General features: G+C 43.0%; 1 protein-coding gene across 3 annotated transcripts in view; it reads left to right on the top strand.

Moving 5' to 3' along the window:
- The window catches only part of MEIS3 (Meis homeobox 3), a 49,658-nt gene that overhangs the window by 2,254 nt on the left and 29,904 nt on the right, over nucleotides 1–17,500 (top strand). For all 3 annotated transcript variants that reach the window (XM_087940186.1, XM_087940185.1, XM_087940187.1), the window contains exons 2-3: nucleotides 4,788–4,993; nucleotides 15,694–15,841. In XM_087940186.1, coding sequence (XP_087796312.1) covers nucleotides 4,788–4,993; nucleotides 15,694–15,841 — 354 coding nt within the window. The remainder of the gene's footprint in view (nucleotides 1–4,787; nucleotides 4,994–15,693; nucleotides 15,842–17,500) is intronic.

Genomic DNA, 17,500 nt, shown 5'->3' with positions numbered 1-17,500 from the left:
GAGATACAGATAGAGGAAGAGAGACATAAGTTATTATTTTTTAAAAAGTCATTTCTCTCTTTCAAATGAACCCAGCAGTTGTCAACTTCTGGATGAAACTCGACCTCTTCTCCTCTTTGCGAGTCCAGAGCTTTTTTTCCAAAAAGCGTCGAGGGGGGTGCGATGGGGGAGAGAGAGAAGAAAAGAAAAGAAAGAAAGAAAGAAAGAAAGAAAGAAAGAAAGAAAGAAAGAAAGAAAGAAAGAAAGAAACCCTCCCCCCAAAAAAACAAATGCGGACTGCCGCGCGTTGGGTAGGGCTCGTCTCCATAGCAAACTCTTCCCAAAGATGAGAAATGCAGAAAGGGGAAGGAGGAGGAGGAGGAGGAGAAGAAGAAGAAGAAGAAGAAGAAGAAGAAGAAGAAGAAGAAGAAGAAGAAGAAGAAGAAGAAGAAGAAGAAGAAGAAGAAGAAGAAGAAGAAGAAGAAGAAGAAGAAGAAGAAGAAGAAGAAGAAGAAGAAGAAGAAGAAAAGAAGAAGAAGAAGAAGAAGAGAAGAAAAGAAAGGAAAGCTGGACTTTTGCTGTGTCCCACTGGCCCTTTGAAGTCCGGCTGCTCATTTGAAAGCTGTGGCCGGGAGAGGGTGGGGGGCGGACACTTCGGGGAGCCTTTTTGGAAACGTTTTTGCAATCCTCCCCCCCCTCCGGGAAGCAGCCGCGAAGAGTCACCCGGGATGAAAGCCTGGGGTTAATGGCCCTTCAGTTTGGCCCCTTGTAAGAATTGCAAAAGTCTCTTCGCTGGGAGCCTAAATCTCTCCCGCCAACTGCGTGTTTCTTTCAAACTGGGGGCGGGGGCGGGGGTGGGGGTGTTGTATGGTGATATCCCCATGTCTGGAATCTCAGCTTTATATTTATAGTTATATATTTATGTGTATCAGTTATATTTGGGGGCAGGGATAGTTCCAGACTGCAGAGGGGAAGGGGAAAACCCGGGATTTTCTGCTAAGTATTACGGTGGTTATTATTTCCTTGGTATTTAATCGACTGTTGAATTCAAACAAAATGTACCTTACCTTCCTTCCTTCCTTCCTTCCTTCCTTCCTTCCTTCCTTCCTTCCTTCCTTCCTTCCTTCCTTCCTTCCTTCCTTCCTTTTTTTCTCCTACCTCTTTCTTTCTTGCTTGATTTCTTGCTTGCTTGCTTCCTTTTTATTTTTCCTATCTCTTTTTTTTTTTTCTTTCTTCTTCCTTCCTTCCTTCCTTCCTTCCTTGATTTCCTTTTCTTTCTCTTCTCCTACCTTTATTCCTTCCTTCCTTTTCCTTTCTCCTACCTCTTTTTTGCTTGCTTCCTTTTTATTTTTCCTATCTTCTTTCTTTCTTTTTCTTCCTTCCTTCTTTCTTCCTTCCTTCCTTCCTTCCTTCCTTTTCTTTCTCCTTTCTTTCTCTTTCTTTCTTTTTCTTTTTCTTGCTTCCTTCCTTCCTTTTTATTTTCCCTACCTTTCTTTCTTTTTCTTGTTTCCCCTTTCTTTCTCCTACCTCTTGCTTGCTTGCTTGCTTGTTTTCTTGCTTCCTTTTTATTTTCCCCTCTTTCTTTCTTTCTTTCTTTCTTTCTTTCTTTCTTTCTTTCTTTCTTTCTTTCTTTCTTTCTTTCTTTCTTTCTTTCTTTCTTTCTTTCTTTCTTTCTTTCTTTTTTCCTTCCTTCTCTTTCTCCTACCTCTTTCCTTCCTTCTTCCTTCCTTCTCTCTCTCTTTCTCTCTCTCTCTCTCCCTCCCTCCCCCCTCTCTCTTTCCTTCTCTCACTCCAAAACAATCTAACAGTATTTATGATTATATCCAATTTTTTTCGGTCTACCTTTCCAAGGATCTAGAAATCAATTATTTCTATTTTAAAAAGGGAAGGCAGGGAAGGGAAACATCTAACTCAGTTACAACTTATTAATCCCAAAATCAGTAGGATCAATACTTTCCAAAGAAAGATCTGAACTGTGATTTCCCCTTAATATATTTTTGTGAACATATAAGATGTGCTCGCCTGTGGAATGTCTGCATTCGAGCTTCAAAAATGCGTCCCCCCTCCGAGTATTTTATTTTTTTTAAAGTGTCTTCTGAAAAGTCAGCGGAGTCTTTGCAGGACGGAGTGAAAGGGAAGAAAAGAGAGGGAGGGAAAGGTTAAACGGATCGGCTCCTCTTGGCTCATAGCTGAGCTGTAAGAGATGATTTAAATAAGAATAGCTGCTTGGCAGGGTGGAAAAAACCCGCAATTCCTCCCCCTCCTCCCTCATCAAGGGAGGGAAAGTTTTGCTCTGTTTTGCTCTTTTCTTAAAAAAAAATAGTTGTAAAGTTTAAAGTGCAGTGCAGGATTTAATCTCATTTATAAAGAGGGTGACCCTCTTCCAAGATAGAAAGAAAGAAAGAAAGAAAGAAAGAAAGAAAGAAAGAAAGAAAGAAAGAAAGAAAGAAAGAAAGAAAGAAAGAAAGAAAAAGAAAAGAAAGAAAGAAAGAGAAAGAAAGAAAAGAAAGAAAGAAAGAGAGAAAGAGGGAGGGAGGAAGGGAGGAAGAGAAAGAGAAAGAAAAAAAGAAAAAGAAAGAAAGAGGGAGGGAAGGAAGGAAGGAAGAAAGGAAAATGAGTGCATGCTAATTTCATTTGGGGAAAGCAACTAAGCATAAAACGTGGACTAGGGCAGGCTGAAATAAAATTGGGAAAAGTTGATTGAACATGAACAAAAAAAACCAGGTTTGGTTCTTCTTCTCTTTCAATGTCCAGTTACAGAGGCGGAATTGTAGATCTGTACATTTTCTGTGACAAAATCCCATAAATAAATAAATACATAAATATACAAAGAATAAGATTGAAACAGGAGTGGAGGAACATCTGCGCCAATCTGATTTCTGTCTCAAAAGTTCCCTTCCTTCCCTTAAAGGAAAAAGAAGTGTATATTTTTTTAAAAAAGGAGGGAAAGGGAGAGAAGGAAGGAAGGAAGGAAGAAGAAAGGAAGGAAAGAAAGAAAAAAGAAAGGAAGAAAGAAGAAAGGAAAAAAGAAAGAAAAGAAAGAAGGAAGGAAGGGAAGAAAGGAAAGAAAGAAAGGAAGGAAGGAAGAAAAGAAAGAAGGAAGGAAAGGAAGGAAGGAAAGAAGGTAGGAAGGAAAGGAAGGAAAGGAAAGAAGGAAGGAAGGAAGGAAAGAAGGTAGAAAGGAAAGGAAGGAAAGGAAAGAAAGAAAGAAAGAAAGAAAGAAAGAAAGGAAGGAAGAAAAGAAAGAAAGAAGGAAAGGAAGGAAGGAAAGAAGGTAGGAAGGAGGAAAGGAAGGAAAGGAAAGAAGGAAGGAAGGAAGGAAGGAAGGAAGGAAGGAAAAAAGTAGGAAGGAAGGAAGGAAGGAAGGAAGGAAGGAAGGAAAGAAAGAAAGAAAGAAAGAAAGAAAGAAAGAAAGAAAGAAAGAAAGAAAGAAAGAAAGAAAGAAAAAGAAAGAAAGTTAGTTTCCCATCCAGCTGCTACTGACTTCTATTCTAGGAACCAGCCTGAGGGACGCGATTCAAGGGAATAGGGGCATTTTCGCGCGCGGTTATGTGCAATTTAGTCCAAGCGAGTATTTTTGTGCTATATTTTTGAGTAGGGTGAGGTGGGAGATTTGTGCAGCCGAGTTGGAAAACTGCAAACTGCAACAGTGTGGACTCCCCGCCACACCCCGCCCCGGGCGGATTTGCGTGCAAACCGATTGTGTGAAGCCTCTTGAGTTTGGACGTTGAAAAACCACCTCTCTCTCTCTCTCAATCTATTTGTGTTCGTGTGTGTTTCTGAAGTTTGCGCACGTTCTTGCTTCCATTCCCCAACTCGAAGGCGCGAGGCCCGGCTGAATTGGGTGGGGTGGGATGAAGGGGTGGGGGGCTCGAGAAGGGCCCGAAGGGGCGCTTGAACTCAACCAGCCCCCTACCCACCCACCCCGCCTCTCCACCACCGTCGTGAAATCGACTTAAGGGGCGAAAGGCACAAAAAGGGGAGAATCCTGATCAGGCACCGTGCGCGCGTGTGTGTTGGGGGGCTTAGGAAGTTGGGGATTTGTTCTTTCAAGAATAGGCAAGCTACTTGAACCCACAGCCCGCACCAAGCCTGGAAATTGGGCATGAGAAGGACCCGCTGCGTTGTTTTAAAGGGTATTCGGGAGAGGAGGGGCAGGCGAAGGAGACCAGGCGGCGGGGGGGGGGGGGGTTCAGTGGAAAAGGGAGCGAGTTTTTGACGCGCGCGCGTGTTTTCAGGGAATAAGGACTTGAATGCCCACGCAGATTCTCAGCCATCCAGGTTGCGGTTGGTTGCCTCAAAGGTGCTTTTTCCATAAATATATAGACATATATATTCCCTGACAAACATTTCGCTACTCTGGATGAAGCTTCTGGGATGAGAAGCGAAACGTCTTCTTCTTCCTCAAAGGGGAAAAACACGACCACAGCCCAGTTGTCTTTGGGGTGGTGGGTTGGGGGGTGGTGGAAAGCACCTTTGAGGAATAAGGACTGGTTTGGCACCCTTCGCCTGTCCCCTTCTGCCCCCGTTCCCAGAGATTGCACCTCATCTTGGGAACAACCGCTGGGAGATGCCTGTTTTGGGGGTGAAAATGTCCTAGTTAGGTCAGCTTGGATCTGGGCCAGCATTTCCTAGTTGTGGGGCGGGAGGAGGGCGAGGAAAAAAAAAGGGGGGGAAGCTGCTCGGCTTAAATCAGGAGTTTGAAACTTTCTTTTCTTTTTTTTTTCCTCCTCCTCCTTTTTCTTTTCTTTCTTCCTTCCTCCCTTTTCTTCTCGGCTGCCCCCAACCTCGACCTGCGTCTTCCCCAGTACGATGACTTGGTACATTACGCCGGAATGGACGGAGGGGTTTCTCTGCCGGCCTTCGGAGACCCCCATTCGGGCAGGGGTCTGCAACACCACGCTTTGAACCAAGGAGGCCCTTATGGATCGGCGGGGGTTAACCACCGGCCGGGGATGCCTCCTGGCCTGGGTTCCAACGACGCTTTGAAGAGAGAAAAAGACGAAATTTACGGGTGAGTTTTGTCGGCGGGGGGGTCGCGGGGGTCGCCTTTCTCCTGCGCTCTTGGCTGCGAGAAGGGCAAGAAAGTGTATATTTTTAAAAAAGGAGGGAAAGGGAGAGAAGGAAGGAAGGAAGAAGAAAGGAAGGAAAGAAGGAAAGAAAGAAAGAAGGTAGGAAGGAAGAAGAAAGGAAAGAAAAAGGAAGGAAGAAGAAGGAAAGGAAGGAAGGAAGGAAGGAAGGAAGGAAGGAAAGAAAGAAAGAAAGAAAGAAAGAAAGAAAGAAAGAAAGAAAGAAAGAAAGAAAGAAAGAAAGAAAGAAAGAAAGAAAGAAAGAAAGAAAGAAAAGGAAAAGGAAAGAAAAAAAGGAATGAAGAAGAAAAGGAAAGAAAAAGGAAAGGAAGGAAAGGAAAGGAAGGAAGAAGGAAAGAAAGGAAGGAAGGAAGGAAGGAAGGAAGGAAGGAAGGAAGGAAGGAAGGAAGGAAGGAAGGAAGAAGACCCCTTTTGGGGTCCGAACCAGATCTTCGTTCCTCCTTCTCCTCCTCTTCCCGAAACGAACCAGCTGGCGACTGACCTGCTAAATTCCCGCCGCACGTCGGAACTCCGTGCGGCGCTTTTAAACACGGTTGTCCAGAGAGGGGAAGGCGCCCAGGACTGGGGAGCTGCTGGGGAGGGGGGTCTTTATGAAGAACCCCCCGCTCCTCCCCACAAAAAATCGTGTCTGGTCTAACGGAGTCAAGAAAGACCCGCGTCCCCGCTTGCTTGGCTTTGCCCCAGGTGAAGTCCAAGGATGGGTTCGATTCCGGCTGGACCGCTGGATTTCTCTCCCAGGGGATCGAAGGCGGGTTGGTCTCCCTTCTCTCTCGCCGTCGCCTTATTTTGCCCGGGAACGAGGGGTGGGCTCGTGTTTTGCCTTTAAGCGACCGACTCGATCCCAACCCTTCTTCCTTCGATCTGCCGTCGGAAAAGCAGCAGATCCGTCCCCTGGTTTCGGCTCTTCTTCCCAAACGCCAGATCCTGGGCCGGATTGCTCTCCCCGACCTCGCCCAACGACCCTCTTCTTTCTTTCGGTTCGGGGTGGGGGGATCCCCGTCTACTGGATCTCCCTTCCCCTGGGATCTTTTCTAGCCTTAACTTCGGGGAGATTCTTCTAACTTAGGGCGCTTGACCATCCTTCGAATTGGAGCTGGTGGGGAAATCTGAGGAATCTCGCTCGCCTCGTTGGCTAAGTGGGGGATCTGGGATCCCCGTGGGGGATCTGCCTCCTTGGGTCGGAGGAAGATCCAAGAATCCACTTTTCCCTAAATCCTTCCCTCGCTGGGCGCAGGGGTTTATCCCTTGCTCAGAGGTAGATTTCCCCCCCCCCTCTCTTCTCTCTTCTTTTCTCCTGAGTATCTGTGGTTTGGCCGGTCCCCCTTCTCAAGACGGCCTGCTTGCCTTGGGCGGGTGGATCGTGTGAATCCACCGGGGGTGCGTGGGTGGGAGAGAAATCAAATATGAGCACCGTTTCTAGTGAAGCCCTGTGGATATTTTCCTTCCCTTGACACCCTTCATTCGCTGCGGATGCGGTTCTCGGGGGACGTGGGGACAGCTGGGTCACTTTCATTCTTCGTGGGAGAATGGCAGCCCATCCCATTAATGGGTAACTCAGGGCGGTGTTTCTCAACTTTGGCAGCCGGAAGTTGGGTGGACTTCAACTCCCAGAATTCCCCAGCCAGCATAGCTGCCTCTAGAACCAAATTCTTGCAATCTTCTTTGCAAAGATAGATAGATAGGTAGGTAGGTAGGTAGATAGTCTGAAGTGATGTAGGGTTTCCTGACTAAGCAGAGGGTTGGACTAGAAGACCTGGAACGTCCCTTTCCATTCCATTCCATTCCATTCCATTCCATTCCATTCTATTCTATTCTATTCTATTCTATTCTATTCTATTCTATTCTATTCTATTCTATTCTATTCCCTTTCTTATTCTACTTCTTTCTATTATATTCTTCTATTTCCTATTCTATTCTATTTATATTCTATTCTATTTATATTCTATTCTATCCTATTCCCTTTCTTATTCTATTCTATTCTATTCTATTCTATTCTATTCTATTCTATTCTATTCTATTCTATTCCCTTTCTTATTCTACTTCTTTCTATTATATTCTTCTATTTCCTATTCTATTCTATTTATATTCTATTCTATTTATATTCTATTCTATCCTATTCCCTTTCTTATTCTATTCTATTCTATTCTATTCTATTCTATTCTATTCTATTCCCTTTCTTATTCTACTTCTATTTCTATTCTATTCTTCTATTCTATTTCCTATTCTATTCTACTTCTATTTCTATTCTATTCTTCTATTTCCTATTCCATTCCATTCTATTCTATTCTATTCTATTCTATCCTATTCCCTTTCTTATTCTATTCTATTCTATTCTATTCTATTCTATTCTATTCTATTCTATTCTATTCTATTCTATTCTATTCTATTCCAGTCCAGTCCAGTCCATTCCATTCCATTTCATTCTTGTTTTATTCTTATTCTATTCTATTCTATTCCATTTAATTAAACCATTGCTTTATTCCTATTCTATCCTATTCTCTATTCTATTCCATTCCATTTCATTCTTGTTTTATTCTTATTCTACTCTTATATTCCATTCCATTCCATTCCATTCCATTCTAAATTATATAGATAGATATTGACAGATAGACAGATGATACGGATAGATGATAGAGACAGGCAGGCAGGCAGGCAGGCAGACAATAGAGAAACGCAGCAGCCCTTCGGTCAGGGGTTTAGCAGCCCAGACAGGAGGATAAGCAACTTTGGGGCAACAGTTTGAGAGGGCGGCACAACGAGGGCTCGATGGAGCTTCCCATTTCAGGGGCAGTATACCTCAGGCCACAGGTTCTGGAGAGGAGGGCCGTTTCTCACCCTCCTCCTTCTGAACCTCCCTGGGCTGTTTCACGGGAGAAAGGAAATTGGTGGATGCTGTGCTCTTAATCCATCCATCCCAGTCGTTAAGAACGAAGTAAGAGGGCTGTGTGTGGGGGGGGGAGGGGGAGCGGGGGATGATAAACTGCCGGCTCCCTGCTCAGCCGAGGGGTTTCCTTCCCACCCCGCCCCGTCCTTCGTTTAATTAATGTGATTTATCATTTTCCGAGTTTTGCATTTAGATGGCTCCGCAAACAACGGTTTGATTCTTCCTGTGTTGTTTGAGGTGGAAATTATCCAGGGGAGTGAATTTGGAAATGTTAAATCACTATAGCAGGAGTGAAGCCTTTGCGCGCGCGCGTGCGTGTGTGTGTGTGTGTGTGTTTGTGCACAGACCAAAGAATAGATCTGATATCTAGGCTTCTCCAAGGTCATACCCTCAAGGAGTCAGACAGAAGTTTCCTCTTTATTGAAATACACGAGTAAAAGAATTCCGTTTCTCCTCCGCTTGATGCTATTTAAAGCGGAAGCCCCCAAAAAGGAAACTCAGAAGAGTTTTTGCATTTTGAGGCACAGAGAATGAAGCATAAAAGGCTTGGGGGGTGGAGGAAATCACTTAAACGGGGTGCCTGAACCCACCCAATCAGGTGTTTTTTCATTCTGGCCAGGCAATGTGGCAAGCCCGCAATGAGAACCTGGGGAAACTTCCCAGATATTCTCCTACCGAACCTGGAGGCTCCATTTCTCTGGTGCTATTAATCACTGCTGTCGTGGCCTTTCTTCCACGGCTGCTGCCCAATGCAGCCTTTGGTAGATCCTTTGCCAATACTGGAATTAGAATAGAATGGAATAGAATAGAGAATAGAAGAGAATAGAAGAGAAGAGAATAGAATAGAATAGAGGATAGGGTAGGCTAGGATAGAAAATAGAATAGAATAGAATAGAGAATAGAATAGAATAGAATAGAATAGAATAGAATAGAATAGAATAGAAGATAGGGTAGAAAATAGAATAGAATAGAAAGTAGAATGGAATGGAATAGAATAGAGAATAGAATAGAATAGAATAGAAAATAAGCTAGGCTAGGCTAGGCTAGGATAGAAAATAGAATAGAAAATAGAATAGAATAGAGAATAGAATAGAATAGAATAGAGGATATGTTAGGGTAGGATGGAAAATAGAATAGAATAGAAAATAGAACAGAAAATAGAATAGAATAGAATAGAATAGAATAGAATAGTGAAAAGGATAGGCTAGGATAGGATAGGATAGGATAGGATAGGATAGAAAGTAGAAAAGAAACTACAAGAGAATAGAATAAATAGAGTTGGAAGGGACCTTGGAGGTCTTCTAGTCCCACCCCCTGCCTAGGCAGGAAACCCTCCACCGCTTCAGAAAAAGGCTTGTCCAATCTCTTCTTTAAAACTTCCACTGTTGGAGCCTCCACAACTTCTGGTGGCAAGCAGTTCCACTGGTTAATTGTTCTCACGGTTAGGAAATTCCTCCTTAGTTCCAGGTTGCTTCTCTCCTTGATGAGTTCCACGCCTTTTCTTTTGCCACGGCCGTTAAGCAAATCACTGTCGTTGTCCAGCGAGGACAGATGGCTGTGAAGACACTCCAGCTTCCCCATTGACTTTGCCGGCCGGGAGGTCGCAAGGGGACCACATGACACCCCCCACCCCCCAGGACACGGTGAGTGTCATAAGTAAGAACCAGTGGCCAGGCCTCCAAATCCTGATCCCGTGATCATTTCCTTTCTTTAGGGTTAGAAACGGAGAGCAGAATAACAGAATAGGAGAGTTGGGAGGGACCTTGGAGGTCTTCTAGTCCAACCCCCTGATTAAGCAGGAAACCCTATGCCATTGCAGCCCAATGGTTGTCCAATCTCTTCTTAAGAACCTCCAGGGTTAAATGTCTATAGAGATTCTCAGTCATCCAGGTCATGGTTATCCCAAAAGTGCTTTTTCAAATGGCCATCGGAAAAACAAAGTCCAGTTGCCTTGTTGGTGAGCCCACAACTTCTGGTGGCAAGTAGTTCCTCTGGTTAATTGTCCTCAATGTCAGGAAATTCCTCCTTAGTTCTTGGTTGCTTCTCTCCTTGATTGGTTTCCACCTGTTGCTTCTTGTCCTGGTGCCTTTGGAGAATAATTTGACCCCCCTATTCTTTGGGGCAGCCCCTCAAATATTGGAAGACTGCTATCATGTCACCCCGAAGTCCTTTTTCTGACTAGACTAGATCTACCCAATTCCTGCGACGGGAGAAAATTGGGTGCTGAAATCAAAGCTGCACCAACGATCGCCAAACCTAAAGGCACTCTAGAAAACAGCAGAGACAAAGTTGATCGCTCGAAAGGACATTTTTCTTCTTCTTTTTCTTGTCAGCTTCAAACACTTTCGAAAACCATTTTCAAGTCTCTCTTCAGACCTTCAAGAAGATTGATGGATTTTTTCCCCCCGTTTTTAACTTGTATCTTTAGAGACTGTAGTAGCAAGCGGTGGTTTTAATTTGCCATTTGCCTCTCCATAAATCGGACAGGAAGGGAACGTGGATCATTGCAAGATTTAACCAAAAAAATATCACACACACATACAAATGCACACATCCTTGTTTTGTTTCTCCTACAAAATCAAAATATTCTATAGAGCCACTCACTTCATCGTTAGTCCGTGCTGGGCCTCTGCTGCAAATATTTGTGTAACATGTGGTGTGTGAACTTGTATAATATATTGTTGGGAACACGCTGTCTCTCTCTTAGCCGTCCATCCAAATTCAGCTGGAAAAAAGAGAGGGGGGTGGTGGAAGGAATGGAGAGGTGGACTTTATGGGTTGGACACCCCCTACGACATAAATCAGGGTGAGGATACATCCAAAGTGCACCCCACCAGCAAGCACAGCCTTTAAAATAACTTTAACCCAAGACAGCTAGACACAAACGTTTCTTATGGCACAGGCAGACTTGGAATCTTTTCCTGGAAAAAAAAAATGAAATAATTCAGCATTCCTTCTTTCCTTGCAAAATTACAAATTACTTTCCTCTCGAAAAAAATGCTACAGTTCCGACGTAGAGAGAAATGGAAGGAGGGCAGTTTTTAGAAAAAAAGGTTGCTAAGCCTGAGAAAGGCTCAGATAAGTTGTTTTTTTGGAGAGAAGGAGGAATTTCCTGACAGGGAGAACGATTAAGCAATGGAAGAGCTTGCCTCCTGGAGTTACGAACGCTTCCATTGCTGGAGGTTTTCCAGAAAAGATTGGTACCAACATTATCCAATAACATTTGCTGTTTGGGGCACGGGCTGGACTAGAAGACCTCCAAGGTCCCTTGAGCCTTAAGATTCTATGATTAATCTCCAGAGGTTGTGGGTGTTCCATCACTGGAGCTTTCGAAGAAGAGATTGGACAGTCGTTTGTCTGACATCGTTCTGACCTAAACCCTTTTCCAATAAAACAAACACGAACCAAAGGGAACAGAAACCTTTGAATGATTCTTATGAATCCCCAGTTAAAAGGCTGCTGCAAACTAATTAACTTTGATAAGCACGAGCCTTGGCAAAACTGTGCGAGGCCGCCCAAAATCACAGATAAGAAATATTTCACAACACAAGAGTCTTCAAATACCAACTTAAGATACTGCAAGGTCCACGAGGCTGAGTTTCAAAACGTCTTTGCTTCCTGCAAAGAATGTCCGATTCACAGCTGGCTTTTATCTTCTTGAAGGAGCGGCCATTACCTTGCAGCCTTACTCCCGAGTCGCCCATGCTGTTGTAGCTGCTCTTTCCTCCGAGCAATCCTGCGTGCACATGCGCTTGCACAGGCTCCTCGGGAACCTCCTCATCGCTGCTGCCAGCCCCTACAATCTCTCTTTTTTTTTTTGTAAATTTTATTTGAGTTTTCACAAAGAGAAAAAAAATACAAATAAAAGATCTTTTTTTTTGAAAGCAGCATAATCCCGGGTTACATTTCTTCGTACAGACACAAATTCAGGTTCATGTTCATTTTTATATTCTATTCCATATCTTATTACTATTTTACATTTCTGCATAGCTTCTCCTCTCTTTTAATTTTCTCAATTTTATTTTAATTATCTCATCTCTGTTCAAATCATTGTATTTATATTTTTTGTCTGTCCAGTTTCAATTATCTATTATCTTTTCTCATTAAACAAAATTTCTCCTGTAGTTACTGATTGGAGTATGACGCCTTTATATCTTTTCCCTAACTTCCATTCAGATTCTGCTTGGTACATTCTTAAAATACACACTGTATTCTTAAAAAAAGAAAAAAATTATAAATGTGTATAATTAAAACAACATTCCATTCCAAGTCAATTCTATCGTTAATATTAATATTCCCTTCCTAATTCAATTTTCTCATTTATTTTATTTCACTTATTTTATTCACAAACATTTCACTAAATTACACTATTTTATCCCTCATTTTAATCCTATGTTGTTTCCAATTTTCTAAAGTTATTTCTATTACTAATATAACAATACAATCTTATGTACCTTTACAGAATCCCTTTTTCAGTTAGATTTTCACCCATTATCTCTAAATAGGTCCTGTTTCTCTATATCTTGCTCTGGTCCTTTGTAACTTCTTTTCCTTTCCTTCTTCCCTCTCTTCTTCTCTCTCCCCTTTTTACCCCCTTGTCTCTCTACCTCTATTTCTCTCTTCTGTATTCCCCTTTTCTGTTGCTTTCCAGTATTATACTTATTTTTTGAATTATTTTTCTTTTCTTTGGTTGTTTTTTTAAGTCTTAAATTCTCCATTCTCTTCCCCCCTTTCTTTTTTCTTCCCCACATAAAATTGCTTGTTCACTAAAGATGGCTTCTTCTTTGTCCCAGTCTTCTTGTTTTGCAGTCTTTTCTTGTTGTTTCTCATACTTCCAAATCTCCATTTCTAAGAATTGAAAAACGAAGCCAAAAGAACCCTTCCTTTCTTGTGCATCTTCTTTGTACTTTTTAAGTTCCATTTTCAATTCATCCAGAAGTGGTGCCATTGTATAAATTTTTAAACAACCACCCGATTGATTTTATTCATTCAAATATAATAACCAAAAATCCAAAGATCACCAAATAATCCAAATACATGCAAACTGTTTCTTTTTTGCTCTTTTTTTTCCACTTTGTCTTCCTGGGGTTACTATTTAGTTGCAAAGTTTCAGTTAAAATGTATATTTTAGAAGTCTTGCTGAAGTTTTACTGTAGATTCTTTTAAAGTCCAGGCAGTCTCCCCCCTCTTCCAGATCCTGCCCTTATTCTTTTTCTCTCCCTTCCTGCTTATGAAAAAGAAAGTTTTTAATGTCCAGAAATCTTTATTATCCCTTTGGCATGTTGTTTTATTTTCAGTTTAATTGCCTACTGATGTCAAAGCGAATTTTTCTGATTTCTTATTTAAGTCTCTTAGCTGTCAGTATAGGGAAAGAGAGAGAAGAAGAAGAAAAAAAACCTTTCCCTTTTCACTTTCCTTCGCTGCTTCCGACACTTCTTTGGGAGTGATGTTATTTTTTGGAAGTTTAAATTTCAGGGTACCTTGGTTGTTGCTTTTACAATTTAACCCGGTCAGCCAAAACTTTCACTTCTTATTTTCCTCCTGCACATTCTTTTCCGGTCGAGTTCTCCTTTGTGGTGGCCATTTCTGACCACCACTGCAACCGCCTTCGGGAAAGGGAGTGATCGCCAGCTGAGCAGGAGGGATGTGGCTCTCCTCGACCCTGCTGGCGGTCTCCCCCATCTTCACCACCTCTACAGGGTGGCTTAGCCTGAAACCAGCCGGCTCAGGGCGCTCCAGCGGCGAACCCAGACAGAAACCATGCACGATCGCGGATTTCTGTCTGTCGCCGAAGCCCTTCAAACCGGAAGTCCTGCCAGCCCCTACAATCTCTGAAGGCAGCAGTCCACTCCCTAACGGTCCTGGGCCCTCATCTGAGTCCTCGGTCTCCTCAGCTGTCTGCACCTGCTGCCGGCTAACCACAACAGGCATGCTATAAGGTCTCCTACTTCAGCAGGGAGGGGGGTGGACTAGAAGACCTCCAAGGTCCCTTCCAACTCAAGTTATTCTGTTTTCTGTATCCCATGATTTTATGTTTTCCTCCTTATTTATTTTTTTTCCCTTCAGGGTGGGAAGCCCTGCTCTGATGTGCAGGGGGGGAGTTGTGCAATGAGGCTGCACAATGATGACAACATGATGCGCATTGGTACCTCATTGGTTGCATTGTGATGGGCAGGGGGCTTGCTTCTTCTTGGAGTTTTCCGCTGTTGGTGGGATGACCAAGGAAGGGAGAAACGGTGAAGAGACAGAGCTGGAAGAAACATTTTTGTGATTTATTTTTTAATGTCTTTTGTTTCTCTGACTTTCTGCAAATCTATATATCTATATAGATAAAAGTGAAATATACCCCTCACGCATCATCACAAAATCTCCAGAACCGTAAAGCCTACAAACTTGAAATTTGGCACGGATCTTCCTCTTGGCTTTTAGGGGCTCACTAAGGAAGGATTTTTCAGAACGACCCGTCAGAGTATTAATATTTCCTATATTACTATTATTAACACGCTCTGATGCTAAGGAATTCTACTCCCCCTCCCCACCTGAAAAAAAGAATTCTGTGCCAAATGCAAAACACAAGCAGAGGGGTTTCAATTTCAGAGCACCAAGCAGCTTTAGTACAGAACAGTTGAGCTAAGCCACGCCCAGGCTCCTTGCTGTCTCCTCCTTGCTCACACAGCAAATAGTGTTTCAGTTTCCAAATAGTCCTCAACTCTCACACACCGACAGGACGCTAGCCAGATGAATACCGATGGATGCTGGCAGGCAGAGGCAGAATCCCCCCCCCTTATTTTCCTTCCCCCAAAACTAAGCCCGACCACGTAGTTCCCTAGCGAAGCACACGGGTATCCAGCTAGCCTTCTACTAAATTTAGTTAAGTCTGCCTATAGAGTCCCATTAGTTCCCGGAGAACGCCCTTTTAAAATTGAAAAAAAAAAAAAGAGACATTTTTCAGAGAAGCGGGCAAAGGGAGCTTTTGAAGTCTTACTGAATTACTGGTTTTTTTCTGGCAAGGGCAGCCATAGGAGACTGGTGGAGAAGGCGAAGGTCAAGTCTTGGGTGTCCTTCTGTTCCCTGGATTGAAAAATATGTTCCCTACTCTTGAATAAATCTTGAAAAATTCAACATTTGTTTGCGGAGGGGTCCTTGGCGCTCTCTGAGCTTGATGATATTTTTTGCAGATGTTTTTTGACTCAACTAGGGAACATCATCAGTGCTAGAAGGAAGTAGCATTTCCTTTCTGTTTATGAACCTCATTCCCTTCTAGCACTGATGATGTTACCTGGTTGGGTCATAAAACGTCTGCAATAAAACAAGCACCGCTCAGAGAGCACCAAAGCCCCACAGTTTTTTCCTCCTCCTCCTCCTCCTCCTCCTCCTCCTCCTCCTCCTCCTCCTCCTCCTCCTCCTCCTCCTCCTCCTCCTCCTCCTCCTCCTCCTCCTCCTCCTCCTCCTCCTCCTCCCTCTTCCAACTCCATTCACGACTAGCACTGATGATATTCCCAAGTAGGGTCATGAAACGTCTGCAGGAAAACCGCCAAACTCAGAAGGCACCCAGGATCCCACAGTTCAACCCTGAGCTACCAGTATGGTCTCCTGTGGCTAAAGATCTGAGTTTCTTCCCGCCAAATATTAGGATGAACCAAGGTTTGAATTCTTCCAGCTGGCCTTCGCTGGAACCTCCACGCAACTGGTTCAACCCACACTTCTTCTTCTTCTTCTCCTTCTCCTTCTTCTTTTTAGGCACCCCTTGTTCCCTCTGCTTGCTCTGGTCTTTGAGAAATGTGAACTGGCCACTTGTTCTCCCAGAGACACGTCCGGTTCTTACCCAGCAGGAGACGTCTGTTCATCGGATTCCTTCAATGAGGACATCGCTGTCTTCGCCAAACAGGTTGGTTCCTGGAGAAAGGAGGGCATCCCAGAGAGGGAGGGATGATTGAGTGGGTCTTGGCAGGAGAAAAAAAATAATCAAACATACGTATAAATACATCTTCAACTTTAATCGCCCAGAAGAATATTTCTTAGCCTGCCCACTGGTGAGCTGTAAAGGATTTGTGGCCCACTTAGCGTTTTCTAAAAATGGCTCTTGGTTTGGTCTCCTTGGAAGCAGTTTTAAACTCATGACAAGATCACCCAGAGATGAACTCTTATACACCTGCGTTAAATTAAGGCCTTGGAATAAAATCTGAAAGAAAATTTTCTAAAAAAATCTTGGATAAAAATCTGTGGTACAAAGAAGTGGTGAGCTGTAATGTACTTCAGAAAATAAGGAATTTTGATTTGATGATAGATAGATGATAGATAGATAGATAGATAGACAGACAGATGATAGGTAGGTGGCTAGCTAGCTAGATAAATGATACATAGTAGATTGATCGATCGATAGCTAGATAGATCGATAGCTAGATAGATCGATAGCTAGCTAGCTAGATAGATAGATCAATAGCTAGATAGCTAGATAGATAGATAGATAGATAGATAGATAGATAGATAGATAGATAGATAGATAGATAGATAGATAGATGTGATAGAAAGGTAGAAGATATATAGACGATAGATACATAGAAATATAGTTGAAAGATAGATGGATAGATAGATAGATAGATAGACAGACAGACAGAGACACACACAGAGAGAGACAGAGACAGAGACAGAAATGTATTTATTTAGTGTATAGCAAATACACGGACTTACGGAGGTTCAAATGTTAATGTCCAGTCTACCCTATGTTATCCCTTGCCATGTATTTAGAGAGATGGAGAGATAGAAATATATATATAGATATGATAGAGAGGTAGAAGACAGAAGATAGGTAGGTAGGTAGGTAGATAGATGCTGCAACAATTGTAAGTGTGAAAAACAGTTGTAATTTTTTTTCACCACCATTGTAACTTCGAACGATCACTGAATGAACTGCTGCATGTCGAGTCTGCAGGCCAAGGAGAGAAGGTGCACCTCAAAACAGCCTCTCTTGTTGATTAATTTCATCTTTTTGTACGCCGCCAGCGACGTGGTACTTAAAATTCCTTTGGCTGAGTCTAGGAACGTTTTGCCAAATTCCCCCTTTTAAATACATTCCAGCATTTTCTGCAAAGGGGACTCTGACTGAGCCTCAGTGGTTGATGACTTCTTACGGTACTTCTGCCCAAAGACGAGGTATTCTTGAGCATGTCCAGAGTGCCTTTCCTTTTTGCAAAAACAGAAAAGGGAGCGGGGGAATCAGTGCAGCTGTAGAGAGGCGGACTCTTTGCCCTGATATAAAGTAGGAGTTAGATAAGTTACATGTCCAAAGACGAGGCGTTGTCCTTGAGCATGTCCAGAGTGCCTTTCGTTTCTGCAGCAAAGGAAAATCAAGGCAGCTATAGAGCAAAGGAACCTCAGCTAAGTAGGAGTGATAGGTACAGTTTGGGGAAAGAGAGAAGAGAGAAAATAGCTCCCCCACACCGTTCCTTTCTTGTGAGAATATAGGATTTTATATATTCTCTCGGCTCACACAGTACCCGTCCTGAAGAACCTGGGTTATTTCTAGCTGAGAAACCATCATTCAAAC

This window comes from Pseudonaja textilis, chromosome 10, assembly GCF_049901715.1.
Source record: "Pseudonaja textilis isolate UNSWEBS1 chromosome 10, rPseTex1.2, whole genome shotgun sequence".
NCBI lineage: Eukaryota > Metazoa > Chordata > Lepidosauria > Squamata > Elapidae > Pseudonaja > Pseudonaja textilis.
The sequence above is the reverse complement of the archived record's forward strand: the minus strand, read 5'-3'. Positions and strand labels throughout refer to the sequence as shown.